Below are 14,703 nucleotides of genomic sequence, written 5' to 3' on the forward strand. Positions count from 1 at the left end.
TCGGCTTGACCCAGAGTCCAGACACTTTTGAAGCTGCTCGTTTGTTGTCCTGAAAATGACTAAGAACTAGTTCAAATGGAGCTGAAGATGATGAGACTTTCTGGCCCATCGTGGGATAAGCTTCAAGAAAAAAGAATATAAGGAGAGGAATGAGAATGAGAAGAAGTAGGATGGGAAGTCTATAGACAAGGCGGAGCTCTGAGCAGAGGGTGACCACAGTATGAGATGGCAGTTCCCTAGAGGGAGAAATGAAAATCTCACAGCATGTCTAGTCAGCTGAGAAGACTGCCCCTGTTCCTTTCCCAAAAAGATTTGGCCAGCCTGGATTCCACGTCAGACTCAACCAGAATCTTGCGTCTGGCCCACCCAGATTCCAGGTGGGACTGGGCCAAGACTCTGGGTCGCTCCTGTCTGGATTCCATGTCAGACTGGAGCACGACCCCTCAACAGAAGAGGAGTCAGGGTGTCCCCCATTCTCCTCCAGCTCTGGGATCAATAGTGCATCCGCCTGATCTCTGTTGAGCCCCAGGAAGTCCAGACTACCAAAAAGCGAGAGAGAGAGAAAGAGAGAGAGAGAGAGAGAGAGAGAGAGAGAGAGAGACGAAAGCAGGCAGAACTTACCAAGGCGGGCTCCGGTGGTGCTTTTGTGGGTCTGGGGTCTCTATTCTCGAATCCTGAATGAGCCCCCACAATGTTAGGGGTCAAGAATCAAGACTAATTCCCACAGATACCTAAAAAGATTATGCAAAAAGTTTATTCAAGAATTTAAAGTAAAAAAAAAAAAAGACAACAACCAAATGGCGGCTAGCTGGGCACAGACTTCATGAGCCAAAGACGGAGTCTGGTCCAGAACAATAGCAGCCAGGAGCTTTTATTGGGGCACTCCACAGAAACCCGTGCGTGCCAAGCATCTTTTTAAAATAATTGGATATCCCCATATTCTGTGTATGGGGAAAAGTCTTGACTGGTAGGGGCTGTCTTCAGGACATTGGAATGTGCTGACTAATATCTTTTACAGTCAAAAGTTTTTGTTCATACCTTATAAGGCCTTTACACATACATTATGTCTGAGCTTTGTCTAAAGAAGCTAGCCAAAATGGAATCAGAGCATTCTGACTCTTCAAACATGTTTGCGTGACTGTTCTAAAACATGAAAGGGTCATGCCAGCTTACAAATTCATCTACAGTATTTGAGGGTTAGACACAACCATATTAGCAAATGTTATGGCTTTTTAAAGAGTTTTTTAGTTGAATTTATTGAATTTTATGTAATTTTTATCGTATTTGTGCTCCTCCCATCTACATTCCCCTTACTATCCCCTGTCCAACTTCATGTATTCTTTTATATATATATCTACAAAAGAGTATATTTATATATTTTTTAAGACCTATAAAGTCAAATTTGTGCTCCCAGATGCCCTTTGGTGTGGAATCCATCCACTGGGGCCTCGTCAACCTACCCAGAGTCACAAGCTTAAAGAAGATTGACTTTCCTTCTCCCAGCTGCTATTGGTTGCCAATAGTGCTTCGGCTGGGGTTGGGGTTTTTTCCCACTTCCCCAGTTCTATACTGGTATTTTCTGTCTGGCTTGAGCATAGGTGGGGCTTGTGCATGCTGTCACCATTGTTGTGACATCATATGAACAATTCACCTGCTGTCTGGAAAACCATTTCCTTGTGGTCATCTGCCTCTTCTGGGTCTTACAATCTTTCTCCCACTCTTTCATGATGATTCCTGAGCAGAAGTTTGATATAGGTATCCTATTCAGGGCACCTATTCATTCATCAGCCTCTTATTCGCTACATGTTGGTCAATTGTGTTTCACAGTGTTATAAGGCTACTACTATTATTCTGCTAAGTATAGTATTAAACTGACTCCTAATGACTTATTGTTATATCTATAAATTAATGTATCTCTCAACTCTCACCAGAGAAGCTTCTTCATGTAGTAGATGGTGATTTTTAATCTTTTCAACTTTAGCCATTTTGTGAGATGGATAATGGTATCTTTTCATTTTAATCCAGAATTCCCTAGTTATTAATTAATGAAAATAGATTATCATGTGATTACTACATTTGAATTTCTTCCTCTGTCAGTTGTCTACTTAGGCCTCTTGTCCAATGTTTTGTCATTAACTGGTCTTTACTGAAAATTTTCTATACTAAACACCCATACAGAATTACATAAAACAGACACAAGGTTTGGGTTGGATGCATCTGTTGTACATGTATTCCCTGCTCAGATTGCTTTTTCATTATTTTTATTAGTTGATTATCAGACATGATTAAATTTAATATACTGTAGTTCACCCATATGTTCTTCTTATTTTCTTTTACCTCTATCTTTTATGTTTCAATTTATAACCTACACAAAACTCATTGTGTGAAAAAGGGAGGATTTATCAGTTTTCTTTAAAAAGGCTAAAGGATTGACAAAGCACTTTTTAGAGTCACTGTTTCTCATGTACTCAAGGCCCATGTTATACACTTCCTTTTTTAACTGTATTATTATATTTCTTGGGCCTACTTCTATGATGAAACCTGTACTCATAATTGCTATCAGTTTATAATTTATCTTTGATCTTGTAAAAAAGCAATCTATGACTTGTTATTCTTACTTGTTTCTTTCTATAATGTATTTAATTTAATTTTTATTTTTAACATGTAGAAAAATATATGATTTGCACATATTAATGTATGATCATGTAATAGTCTGTGTATTTAGTGCATAATATCTAAATCAGGTTGAATGTATTGATCTTCTCAAATATCTATCGTATTTTGTGGTTAAAAACTTTCAGCACCCTTTCTTCGAGCTTTTTGAACCATCCAGTACATAATTCTTTTTTAGTCACCTGTACAGCAATTACCCAGAACTCCTTGCACCTAATTGTAACTTGTCTTGTATTAATAACTGTGAAGGAACTCCTGACAAAACAACTTACGGGAGGATGGATTTAGTTTGACTCAGAGTTTCAGAGGCTTTAAGTCCATCATGGTGGGCTTGGCACGACTAAATGGCTCCTGTCTCTTTCAGGGCGAGCTTGTGGTTGTTGCTGCCCATGTGGCAGTGGACCAAAAAGCAAAGAGGCTGACACTGGAAGCCTTTGAGTGCCTCACTATAACTCTCAAAGTCTTGCTCTCAGTGACCTACATCTGCCAACAGGGGCGGTTTCACATTGGAACCATAACATGCACCCAATGATCAGTCCTCCCCCTCTTCCCCCACTACCTACAGCCCCCTTCCTCTGTTAATCATAATTCTACCTCAACTTCTATGAAATCAGTTGTTTTAGATTCCACATGAGTTCAGTCATGGAGTTCTTATCTTTCTGTGCCTGGTTGACTTCGCATAACATCATGATCTCCAGTTCCATCCATATGGTTGCAAATGTCAGGATTCATTCTTTTTTGTCTGAATAATATTCTATTGCACATATATACATTCTCAATATCCATTCTTCTGTTGAGGGAAACTGGGGGTTGTTTTGTGATTGGTTTTCATTCCGATGATAATCCATGGTGCTGAACACTTTTCAATATACTTAGTGGTTATTTTTGCTCCCTTTTAGAGAATGTTGTTTAGATTTGTTGCTCACTTATTTCTTTGCTATCAAGTTTTTTGTTTGTTTTTTGTTTTTTATTTTTATTTTTTTTTTTAGTTTCTTGCAAATTCTGGACATCAATTTCTTGTCAAATGTATGCATTACAAATATTTTCTCCGTTCAGTTATTTCCCATGAACTCCTTTGAGTGTTCCTTTTGCAGTGCAGGAGATTTTAGTTTTCTGTAATCTCATTTGTCCACTTTTGTTTTCAGCTCCTGTGTGCCAGGGTTTTAGGTAAACAAAGCCCTTGCCCATTCCAGGTCTTGAACAAGTTCCCCTAAGTTTTCTGCAAGTGGTTTCATGGTCTCAGGTCTCTATGTCCTTAATCAGTTTTGAGCTGAGTAATCGGTGATAAGTAAGAATCTGTGTTCATTCTTCTGCATGTAGCTACCCAGTTTTTTCAACATCAGTTAATGAAAGGCCTTCTTTTCTTCAAGTGCGTTCTTAGTACCTCTGTTGAAAATTATTTGATGGTGTATACGGGAGTTTGCTTCCAGGCTCTGTGTTCTGTCAAGCTGACTAGTCTCTGTGTCTGTTCCTATACTTTGATTACTGGATCTCTGTACTGTGTTTTGAAGTCAGGTAGCAGAATTCCTCCTGATTTAGTCTTTTTGCTCAAAATGGCAGTTTTGTTGTTCTTTTTTATTTTGTTTTGTCTTTGTGCTTCCAAACATTTTAGAATTTCTTTTCTAGTCCCATGAAGAATGCCATTGGCATTTCAAAATAAATCACTTAAGATAGTATAGAGGTTGTGGCAGTGTTGAATCTTCTCTTCCATGATCTTGAGATATTTTTCCACTTTTTTGTGTCTTCTTCAATTTATTTCAAAATGCTTCACAGCATTTACTGTGAAGATATTTTACATATTTGATTAAATTTATTCTTATGTGTTTTATTTTTGGAGTTATTATAAATGGGTTTGCTTTCTTAATTTCTGCTTCAAATAATTCACTATTGATATATAGCAAGGTTACTGTTTTTTTAAACCTTTTATTGAAATTTTGTGTATCTCGTACACAACATTTTAATCATCTTTATGTCCTCTTCCCCATTGGCTACTGGGTTTTATATGTTGACTTTTGTACCTTGCAATGACACTGGGTTTATTAGTAGCTGGGGTCTTTTGGCGTTTGAGAGCATTCTATAGGTCATGTTAGCTGTAGTTAGAAAGAATTTTACTTCTTTTCCAATTTGGAAGCCCTTTATTGCTTTCTAAGACAGTATGACTCCCAGTTGAGGAGGAGGGGAAGGGCAGTTGCTTATTGGACGTGAAATTTGGGTTTTAGAAGATGAAAAGTTGCGGAAATTCTTACACAACCATGTGAACACTCTTAAGCCAACTGTTCACTTGTAATAGTTAAGACGGTAAATATTACACTATATATATTTTACCACAATTAAAAAACTAATATTATTCTTTAACTTAAAATTTTGATGAATATGGCCAAAAAACAATGTGCGTGTGTTAGCCCAAAAGTAATTTCAAAACTATATTCAAGTACTATTTTCATCTTTAATATTGTCAAAAATGAAAGAAGTAGTCAACACATCCAGCTGAGAGGGATTTTTGTTTTTAAACAAACAGCTGCACATTACTGGGAGGAAAGAAATTCAGCATAAACCTTTTCGACAGGAAATTTGGAGCTATCTAACTAAATTGCATGTGTTTTCCAATCCACTCGGCAAGTCTAGCTCTAGAAATTTTCCCTAAGGTATCCCTAATACAAAATCCCTAATACAAAAATAACTGTGCACATTGGAGCCCTTCTTATGACCGAAAATTGTCAGAAATACAGACAGCTCTCCAGATCCACACGTTTCAAATCGATAGATTCGGCCAACTGCGGGTGGAAAACGGTAGAAGCAAACCACAAAGAAATGCATCTGTAGGAAGCACGCACAAGTTTTTGTTGTCGGTATTCCCTGTACAATATTTCCCAGTAACTATTCAAATATAATTTGCATTGTGTTAGATAGTCTAAGTAATCCAGAGATGAGTTAATGCATGTGGAACGATACTTCCAGGCTATATGCAAACAAAATGTCATTTCATATGAAAGAATTAATTATCCTTGGACTTTGGCCTTCACAGGGGGTCCAGGAACCAATCCTCTGCAGATACAGAAGGATGACTGTGTTCTAAATTTTCATACATAAGTGACTCACAGAATAAATTATGCTGTATTTGCATTTTAAATATTTAATTTGTACATGCAGTATTTTATATATATATATATATAATTTCTAAATCTAAGATTCTTAGGTTCTACAGTGTGAACATCTCATTATTTTAGATTAAATTTTTAAAATATGTGTATATGTGGGGGGGTATGTGGACATGTGTGCAGGTATCTACAGAGGCCAGAAGAGGGAGTTGGAGCCCCTGGAGCTGGAGTTACAGATACTTGTAAGCTACCTGACCTGGGTGTTGGGAACCAAACAGGTCCTCTGCAAGAGCAGCAAGTGTGGCTAATCAGTAGTCTTTCTGTCCAGCCCCCATCTCAGTGCTTTGTTTTTCCCCCATTTGTTGCCATAGCACCATCCAAATTTCCACTGTTATCAATACTACATAGATTTGCTAGTCTTATCAGTACTTAGTAGTCTAATAAAAATTTGGAAATTCTAGTTCCATACATGTATAATGACAATATCAGGTTATTTCAATTTTTATAGCTATAGTTAATATAAAGGATCTTTTTATGTTTACTTTTTGATATTAATTTGTGGATTTTGGAAATCTAATAAGCAAAAAGACACCAAGATATAAAACAGTTTCAATAAGTCACTCAAATATTTCTCTGTGATTACAATAATCCCCTTAGAGGAATTGCTGGTTATATAATTCGTCTTCAGTAATGGCATGCCTACCATATTTAGTCTAAGAACAAACACTTCCTCTGCCCTTTTTCGATATGACAGATTCATTTTCCATCAATAGTCATTAAATAAATAATGATCATCAGAAAGCAGGGGCAGTACTGTTCAGATAGCTCACAGACCTTAGTATTTAATTTCAACGAGGCTTAAAGCCAGCTACAAAGCTATCCCACAGCCAAAGCAAAATAATCATTTCGATTTTGAAAATACTATAATGCTTTTATACTGTTTGGAAAGAATTTGCAAAACCAGGGCTTTTTAAAGTGTCAGCTGCTTCCTTTTTTTTATTTTCTCTTTTTCTTTGAATAAAAAAAATGTCCATATTTATTCTGAAACAAGTTCAGCCTCCTCTCTTAACTAGATGAATGATTGCCACCTGGAAATGGTACTGACCTCCAGCAATATCAAAATACATAAAAACATCATTCACCGCCTTGCCCTCATCAAAGCCTTGTTTTTATTACTGCCATTTTCCTGTCCTTTTTTTTTTCAATCCCACCAGTGTTAACACTTCTTTCCCTTCTTCATCGGTGCTTCTAGAATGTGATTCTTTGTCCTTCATCTGGTGCCTTCTGCATCTTGAACTGTTTCAAGGACCCATGCTTTGGATGAGCCAGCTTGGAGTTTACACTTCTCGGAAACTTTATGCAGTGTTGAAGGCACTGCAGATTTCAAAACAGACCCAGACATTATGGTTTCAAATGCATCTCCTTTTAGTTTTCAGAAAGCTTTTCCTTGTTAGGCTCCACTGACTTCTTCTTTCGTGTTCAAATGTCTTACTTCAGCTTTTTTTACAACATTCAAAACAATAATTGTTGATGTTTGAAAATATTTCCAAAGATTGAGAGGAACTCTGAGCACCTACAGAAAGAAGTGAGAAGTTCAGTCCACGGTGGGTCAACCTTGCAGCTTAGCTTTGAGGCTTTAATCCAAATTCTGTATGAAATATTTTATGTAAATAATTATCTAATAATTAGTGAATGTTAATGCAACCAAAATGTGTGCAAAACATTGATTTTATACAATAACTAAACTATAACAGCAGAATGCTTTGTTTTCTTGATTTCTTCTTTAGTCTAAAAACAAATGGTTTAAAATTTAAGGGAGAATACACCTCAATTTTAAAAATATATTTCAGGATCATCTAAAAACTTTATAGCTTGAAAGCAAAATATTACAATCACAGTTTTTATTCTACTCCAGTATTTCTTTAACACAAACATGTGGTCATAAAAACCCTTGTGGTCATATAAAATGACAATACGAAATAAACCAGCTAAGGCTCTGTTTACCTTTGTAAGCACAGGGCTTTCACTGCCTATTTTAAACTACAGTTTATAGGATTAAAGAGCATCACAAGGGGAGTACTGGAAAATCAGGAAAACCATTTACAAAGTACATTTAGAATGAATGTATATATTTGTGTCAAGGTCAAACATATAACCAAGAGTATTATGAAAAGTTATGACTTCATAAAATGTGATATTTATCAAGGATAAATAAAGCATATTACTTTGAAGTTTAAATATATATTATTAAAAAATCAACATCAACTATAGCAATTGTTTAGACCAATAAGAGATATTTTGGGAAAGAAGTATTTTATCATTGATATTCTTTAAAATTGCCAGAACATGGTAAAAATCAAAAGCAGATGATCTTGAAGTCAATTTTCTTTTTAAGTTCCCTTCCCCCAGAAATGTCCTTCCTTATTGGCTGTACCCAGGTGGGCTGACACTATTAGTGAATAATACTTGAGTAACAATGAATTCATGCTTGCATTCCTTCAAATATCTTTAGTCTCCATGTTCATTATTTCCACTTGGGTCTCCAAGTACACATAGGTTGGCCTTTTTTTTTAATCATCCCACCAGACTGTTCAATTTCTCTAACCCATCCTTTCTCTGTGTGTTCTTCAGACTGGATGATCTATTTTCAGGTTCACCAACTTTTCCATAATTGCTATTCTGTATTAACTTCAGTAAACCTTAATACTTGGGGTATCACATTTTTCAATTCTACTTGCTCATTTCTCTGCTAAGACCTTCTATTGTTTATTCGGCACAAGAATATTATCTCCTGCCTTCTGAGTCATTGTTATGATAGTTGCTTTAGAATTCTGTCCATTGTAACATCTGGCTCATCTGATGGTTAGTCTGTACTGGTGTCTTTTATCTTGAGAATTGGTAGGCTATTTGGTTTCTTTGTATATTAGACAGTTTTGAATTATTTCACAGGCATTGTGACTAATGTGTTGTAGAGAGGTGAGATGTGTTTAATATATTAGCAGACTCATTAAGGAGACTCCTACTGAGAATTCTGTCTTCTAGTGGTGTATGACAGCTCAGATCATCCCACTTTAGTCCTTTGTAACTTTTCTGAGCTGCTTTGAATATTCCCTGAGATCCAAATTTGTCCAGGAGATGGGGATTAGATCAGAACTCATCTAGAGAATGAGGGATGGAGTCCCTGAATTTCTTCCTTTCTAGAATTATTCTTCCTTCTTTTCAGCAAGTGTGGTTGCTTTGAATTCTGCCCTCTGGTTATTCAATACAACTCCCTGGGAAGTGTATCACTTCCAAGTGTTTCTGGCCAGTATCAATTTTGGAAAAATCACTTTTAAAAATCTATCTAAAAATATTGAAGGATAGGTTGGAGAAATGACTCAGTGATAAAGAGCACTGGCTACTCTTGCAAAGGACCTGGATTTGATTCCCAGCATCCATATGGTGGCTCACAAGTCCATAACTCCAGTTTCAGGAGATCCGATGCCCTCTTCTTACCTCCATCGACATTGCACAACATGGGTGCATCTACCTACATGCAAGCAATATAGTCATACACACAAAATAAAAATAATAAATAAAATATTTTAAAAATTAAGAAGTAAAAATGAAAATATTGAAGGGAGACACAAATCAGGGAGGCACTGAAGCAGATATAATACTTGGAAGAGGATTCAGGTATATACTGTATCTATTTAGCAAACAATAGTATTGGGCTCTCCTTTATGTCCTGTGACCAGTCTAGCCTCAGGTTCCTAGGCCTGATACCAGTGTTAGGTATGGGCTCCAACCTATGAAGTAGACCTTAAATCCAATCAGAAAGTGGTTGGTTACTCCCATAATATTTGTGGAGTAATCAGAAAGTTATTGGTTACTCTCATAATACCGCACTGGTGGGCATATCTTGCCAGGCCAGTTGTAGCTCTATTTCTCAGGATTCACCACTGGGTAAGGCTGATGATTAATTTTCTCTTTAGGTAGCTTGCATTCCAGCTTCCAGAAGTATGAAAGCTAACCAATAGCCATGAAGCTTTGAAGTCAACACCAGCTTGATTTCTCATTGTTTGTTCTACAGTTCATGTATGTAGTGCCTTCAGCAATAAGGTCTAGATGTGAAGTTCTGGTGGGTAATCAAGAACAGGGGTAATGGTCAGTATTGTTTATGAGTCTATGTGACCTCTAGTCAACTGTTTCAAAAGAACAAATCCAGTCCTGACATTGGGCTTTTACTTGGCTAGCCTATGGTTTCTAGAGGGATTATGTCCTCCTGTTTAAGAAGCTTTTATAGTGATAGGTTTCCAAACAACTTTTTCTAAAGTCCTTTAGTGTTCATTTTCCTCCCCATACTCCCTCCTCTGCCCTGCTCTCTCATTCCCCACCCATTTAACCCTTCCTACTCTATTCCCCTTTATTTTTTATTTTTTTATTTTTCTTATGTGTATGAGTATATTGTCTGCATGTGTATAAGTACACCCATGCCATGCAATGTCCATGGAGTTCAGAAGAGAGCATTGGAGTCCCCTGGAACTGAAGTTACAGATGGTTGTTAGTAGCCATGTGGGTGCTGGGAATCAAACCCTGGTCTTCTGCAAGAGCATCCAGTGCTCTTAACCACTGAGCCATGTCTCCTGCCCCCAATGCTATATTCTGTGAGAATGGGATCTGAATCCACACATATGGAACACAATGAATTAGCAGCCCGTTGCCTTAACCACTCTGCCACCTGGTCCCAGTCCTTTTCCTGTTTTATATCACTGCATTCTATCACCCTTCCCAGGAAGCTTCCCTCCTCCCCCATGGCCATTTCTTAGTTTTCTGACCTCTTGGGATTTTCTAATTAAAACATGCGTATCTAAGGATTCAAAGTTAGCATCCAGCTATGAGATAGAACATGCGAAGTTTGTCTTTCTGGGTCTGAGTTACCTCACTCTGGATGATTGTTTCCAGTTCCTTCATTTACCTGAGAATTTCATAATTTTGTTTTTTAAGAGCCAAATAATATTCCATTGTGTATAGGTACCACACCTTCATTATCCATTCATCAGTTGATGGACATCTAGGTTGTTTGCAATTTCTGGCTATTATGAAAAGGACGACAATGAACATGGATGAATGGGTATTTCTGTAGTAGGGTGTAGAGTCTTTTGAGTGTATGACCAAAAGTGGTATGGCTAGATCATATAGTAGATCGATTTCTAGATTTTTGAGAAATCTCTATACTGATTCCCACAGTGACTGCACCAGTTTGCACCCCGACCCTCAGTGGATAAGAGGGGACAGATATTTAGTATTTTATTTCCTTCTACAGTTTGCACTTACACTATGGAGTCAGTTAACATTTGCTGAGTGAATGAATAGATGATAGAATTGCAAAGAGATTCTCCAACTTCACAGTCACTTGATTTTATCTTTCACCCACATTCTCTTAGAAACACCTGAATATCTGCACTGAGCCTGATCATAAAACAAACACAAATTCTGAGACAATGAACTTCAGGGCTGCAGGTGTTTCTCCTACTACACCAGAAACACAGTTCTCAAGCATTATAACTGTTTTCTCAGCCTCCAGAGCTTTTCCCATTGGGACCTGTGTTTAGTGAGTTCCTATGGTTACTGCGAAAATTTGAAGACCAATTCTGGTCAGAGAAAGTAGAAAATTTGAATGAAAACAAGGTTCTAATGATCACAACAGAGTAAGACTACGAACTTGACTGAGGCGTAAAAAGCTGTGCCAGCCAGCAATATACACAGCCAAATTTTGCAGCAAACTGGTAACTGAAGAAATTATTCCTCTTCACCTTAGAACATCTAAAGATGCCTGACTGGGGCCTACCTGGACTATCAATGCAAAGGGACCTCAGGTACTTTGTCAGAGACAGGCATCAAGGCTGGGTGTTTTGCTTCTTAAGGCTTTCTTTTCCTTAACAGTGATTATAGTGACCTTGTTATTTGTGTTTCTTATAGTTTTACCCCAAATTTTTAAGTTCTCTGTGTCTGTGAGGCTATGCCTTGCATTCACTAAATTCATGTATTTAAGATCTACTGGAGGACTGAGTTCAAACAGAAGTCAGATCAAAAGCTTAATTCCTTATGTGAAAAATTTGAACAATGTTTCCAAGGGTCTTCTTCAGTCAGTCCTGGAGTACAATTAAGCCACACAATTACCTTTGCAACTGTCACTGCAGAGCCAGGTCAGTTTCCTACAAAGCATGCTATATGGATGTACCATACATTCTCTTCTAAAAGTTTTCTATGTTGGGGGCTGGCAAGATGGCTCCATGGTTATGAGAACTGGCTGTTCTTGCAGAACTGGGCAGAATCCTAGCATACCCACATGGCAGCTAACAACCATCATAACTCTAGTTCCAGGGGATCTGACACCCTCTTCTGTCCTCCATGGGCACTGCACAACATAGGTGCACTTACATGCATGCAGGCAAAACACTCATACATATGAAATAATAAAAATTTAAAATCTTTCTATGTTATCAGGCAGTTATTTGTGCTGTTTAATAATTATAACAGTGTTTTTTCTTCCTTTTAGTTTGTGTGTGTATGTTTATGTATGTGCAGGTGCACGTGTATGTGCATGTAGAAACCAGAGGAGAACCTTGGATGTTGTTCCTTGGGCACCAACCATTTACATACAAAAAATAGTTTTTCTCTGGCCTGGAACTTGCCAAGTATGCTAACCTGGATGCCCAGTGAGCCTCAGGAATCCATCAGTCTCCACCTCCCCAGCACTGGGATTACAAACGTGTGACACTGCACCCAGCTTTTTACATGGGTTCTGGAGGATCAAACTTAGGTCCTTGTGCTCTGTACTAACTAAATTATCTGCACAGCCTGTCTTTTAGTTTTTTAAAATACCATTTTCACATAATAAAATGCAGAATTCTGAGTGTTGTAAATTTCCTTCCATTGTATTAATTTTAAATTGCATCATACTTTTTGTTTATAAATAATATGCTCAGTATTATTTTCCAGGGCTATCATCAGTATAATTAGATTTAGTCACCATCGTACTCTTTGTTTTGTTTTCTTGTTGCAGTTGCTATTATTCATTTTCTTGTTCCTTTGGGTCATTTTTCTCCTTTTCAAATTTCTATGGATAGAGTATATTTAAATACTTAGTATATAACCTCTACTATATCATTAACTTTACCTTCTTAAAATATTTTATTTATTTTTATTTTATGTGTATGAGTGTATTGCCTGCATGTATGTAAGTGTGCCTGTGTTCTGCAATATCCATGGAGAAGAAGATGCCAGATTCCCTCAAACTGGAGTTATGGATGATTGTTAGCTTCCGTGTGGGTGCTGGGAACCTAAACTTGGTCCTCTGAAAGAGTAGTCAGTGCTCTTAACTGCTAAGCCATCTCTCCAGACCACCATAGTTTTGTTTTTGTTTAGGTGATTTAGCTAAGGTTTTGCATCTACCACAGTCTACTAAATTATATCACTGTATGTATGATGTAGTATTCTTACAAGATAGTTATATTACCTATGTATGATGTAATATTCTTACAGGATAGTTACACTCTGTAATTATCCTTCTCATCACCTTTGCTTTTGTGTTATGTATTTTATGGCAGTCTCTTAGTCTTGAAGAGATTAAAAGACCCCCTGTATCCACTGACAACTCAGAGTATTGACCCCTATGTATACTATATCTACACAACACACACACACACACACACACACACACACACACACCTCATAAATTTAATTCATAAATTATGCACACTAAAAGTTTGGCATCAGTAATAAAATAGTAAAATTATCACAGTATATCATAATAAAAGCTACTAAAAAAACTCAAGAATTATTAATTTCTGCAATATTCCACTTCCTATCTTCAGAACTGTTGACTGTGTTTGTATAATTAGAACTATGGAAAATAAAATAGCAGAAAACAAAATGACAGATCATGACTTTTAAACATGTTATAAATCTCACAATATGGGCTGTTCCTACAGTGCTAGAAAACATGCTAAATGCATGAAGAATCCTGGGTTCAGTGTGTAGCACACAAACAGAAAGGCTGGTATTGCCTCTGCTTTAGTCAGGAAATACTATTTTGCCAAATTGTGAAATTAAAATAATCTGTCTCTATATCTGCTCAGTTCTCTAATATGTGAGTTTCCATTTGTTTTCTTGTTGTTGTTGTTGTTTTTTATCACCCTAAAGAACTCCCATGAATAACACTGATAGTGTAGGTCTTCAAACACTTCTTGGTTTCACCTTCATTTTGAAGAATAGTTTCACCAGAATTGAAATTCCAGGTTGACTCTTAGCCAGCGATTGAAAGATGCCAACCCACTGTCTTCTGGTTTTCATTGTTTCTGAAATTACTGGTTAAAAAAAATTACTGGTCCTCCTAGCCTGCAATACCATCCTCAGGCCTCTTGGGGTAAGTCTATAGTGCAGCTCTCCACACCGGGACTCCCCAAGCCACATTCACCCTTCCATCTCCCCCTGCTTTTCTCTACTCCTAGGTTGGGCCCTGTGCCATTCCTAGTCTTGGGTCCCCAGACACCTGGGGAACCAGTACTGCTTCCTAATCTTTTTCACCCAGACCACCTTAGTGCCTTCCCTGGGGCCTAGGAGCACTGCTTCGGGCCTGGCCCCACCCTCACGTCCCTTTACTTCCCTGATCCTGCAACACCCGCTAGCCTCTTTCTGGGGCTGACAGCCTCTTTCTGGGGCTCCGATGCTTACTTTTCCGCTCCCTGATCCTTTGCATCTGGTACAACCCAGCTACTCAATCCACTCCCTGGGAAATCTTGGGGCCTCTTCCCACCCCATTTGCCTTTACACCCCTGCGTGGCATGGCCATGGCCAGGATCTCAGGTCAGTCCAACACCCAAGTTCCTGAGGCCAAAATCATTCTTAGAAGATTCCAGACCTAAGGAGAAAGTCTGAAAACTTCTGA

At 37.7% G+C, this 14,703-nt stretch overlaps 1 protein-coding gene across 1 annotated transcript in view; it reads right to left on the bottom strand.

The window, feature by feature from the left end:
• Nucleotides 1-14,703, bottom strand: part of LOC103738843 (E3 ubiquitin-protein ligase KCMF1-like) — a 118,501-nt gene that overhangs the window by 37,011 nt on the left and 66,787 nt on the right. The window contains 1 exon segment of the mRNA XM_008839013.1: nt 622-674. Coding sequence (XP_008837235.1) covers nt 622-674 — 53 coding nt within the window.

This window comes from Nannospalax galili, unplaced genomic scaffold (assembly GCF_000622305.1).
Source record: "Nannospalax galili isolate Female #2095 unplaced genomic scaffold, S.galili_v1.0 scaffold239, whole genome shotgun sequence".
NCBI lineage: Eukaryota > Metazoa > Chordata > Mammalia > Rodentia > Spalacidae > Nannospalax > Nannospalax galili.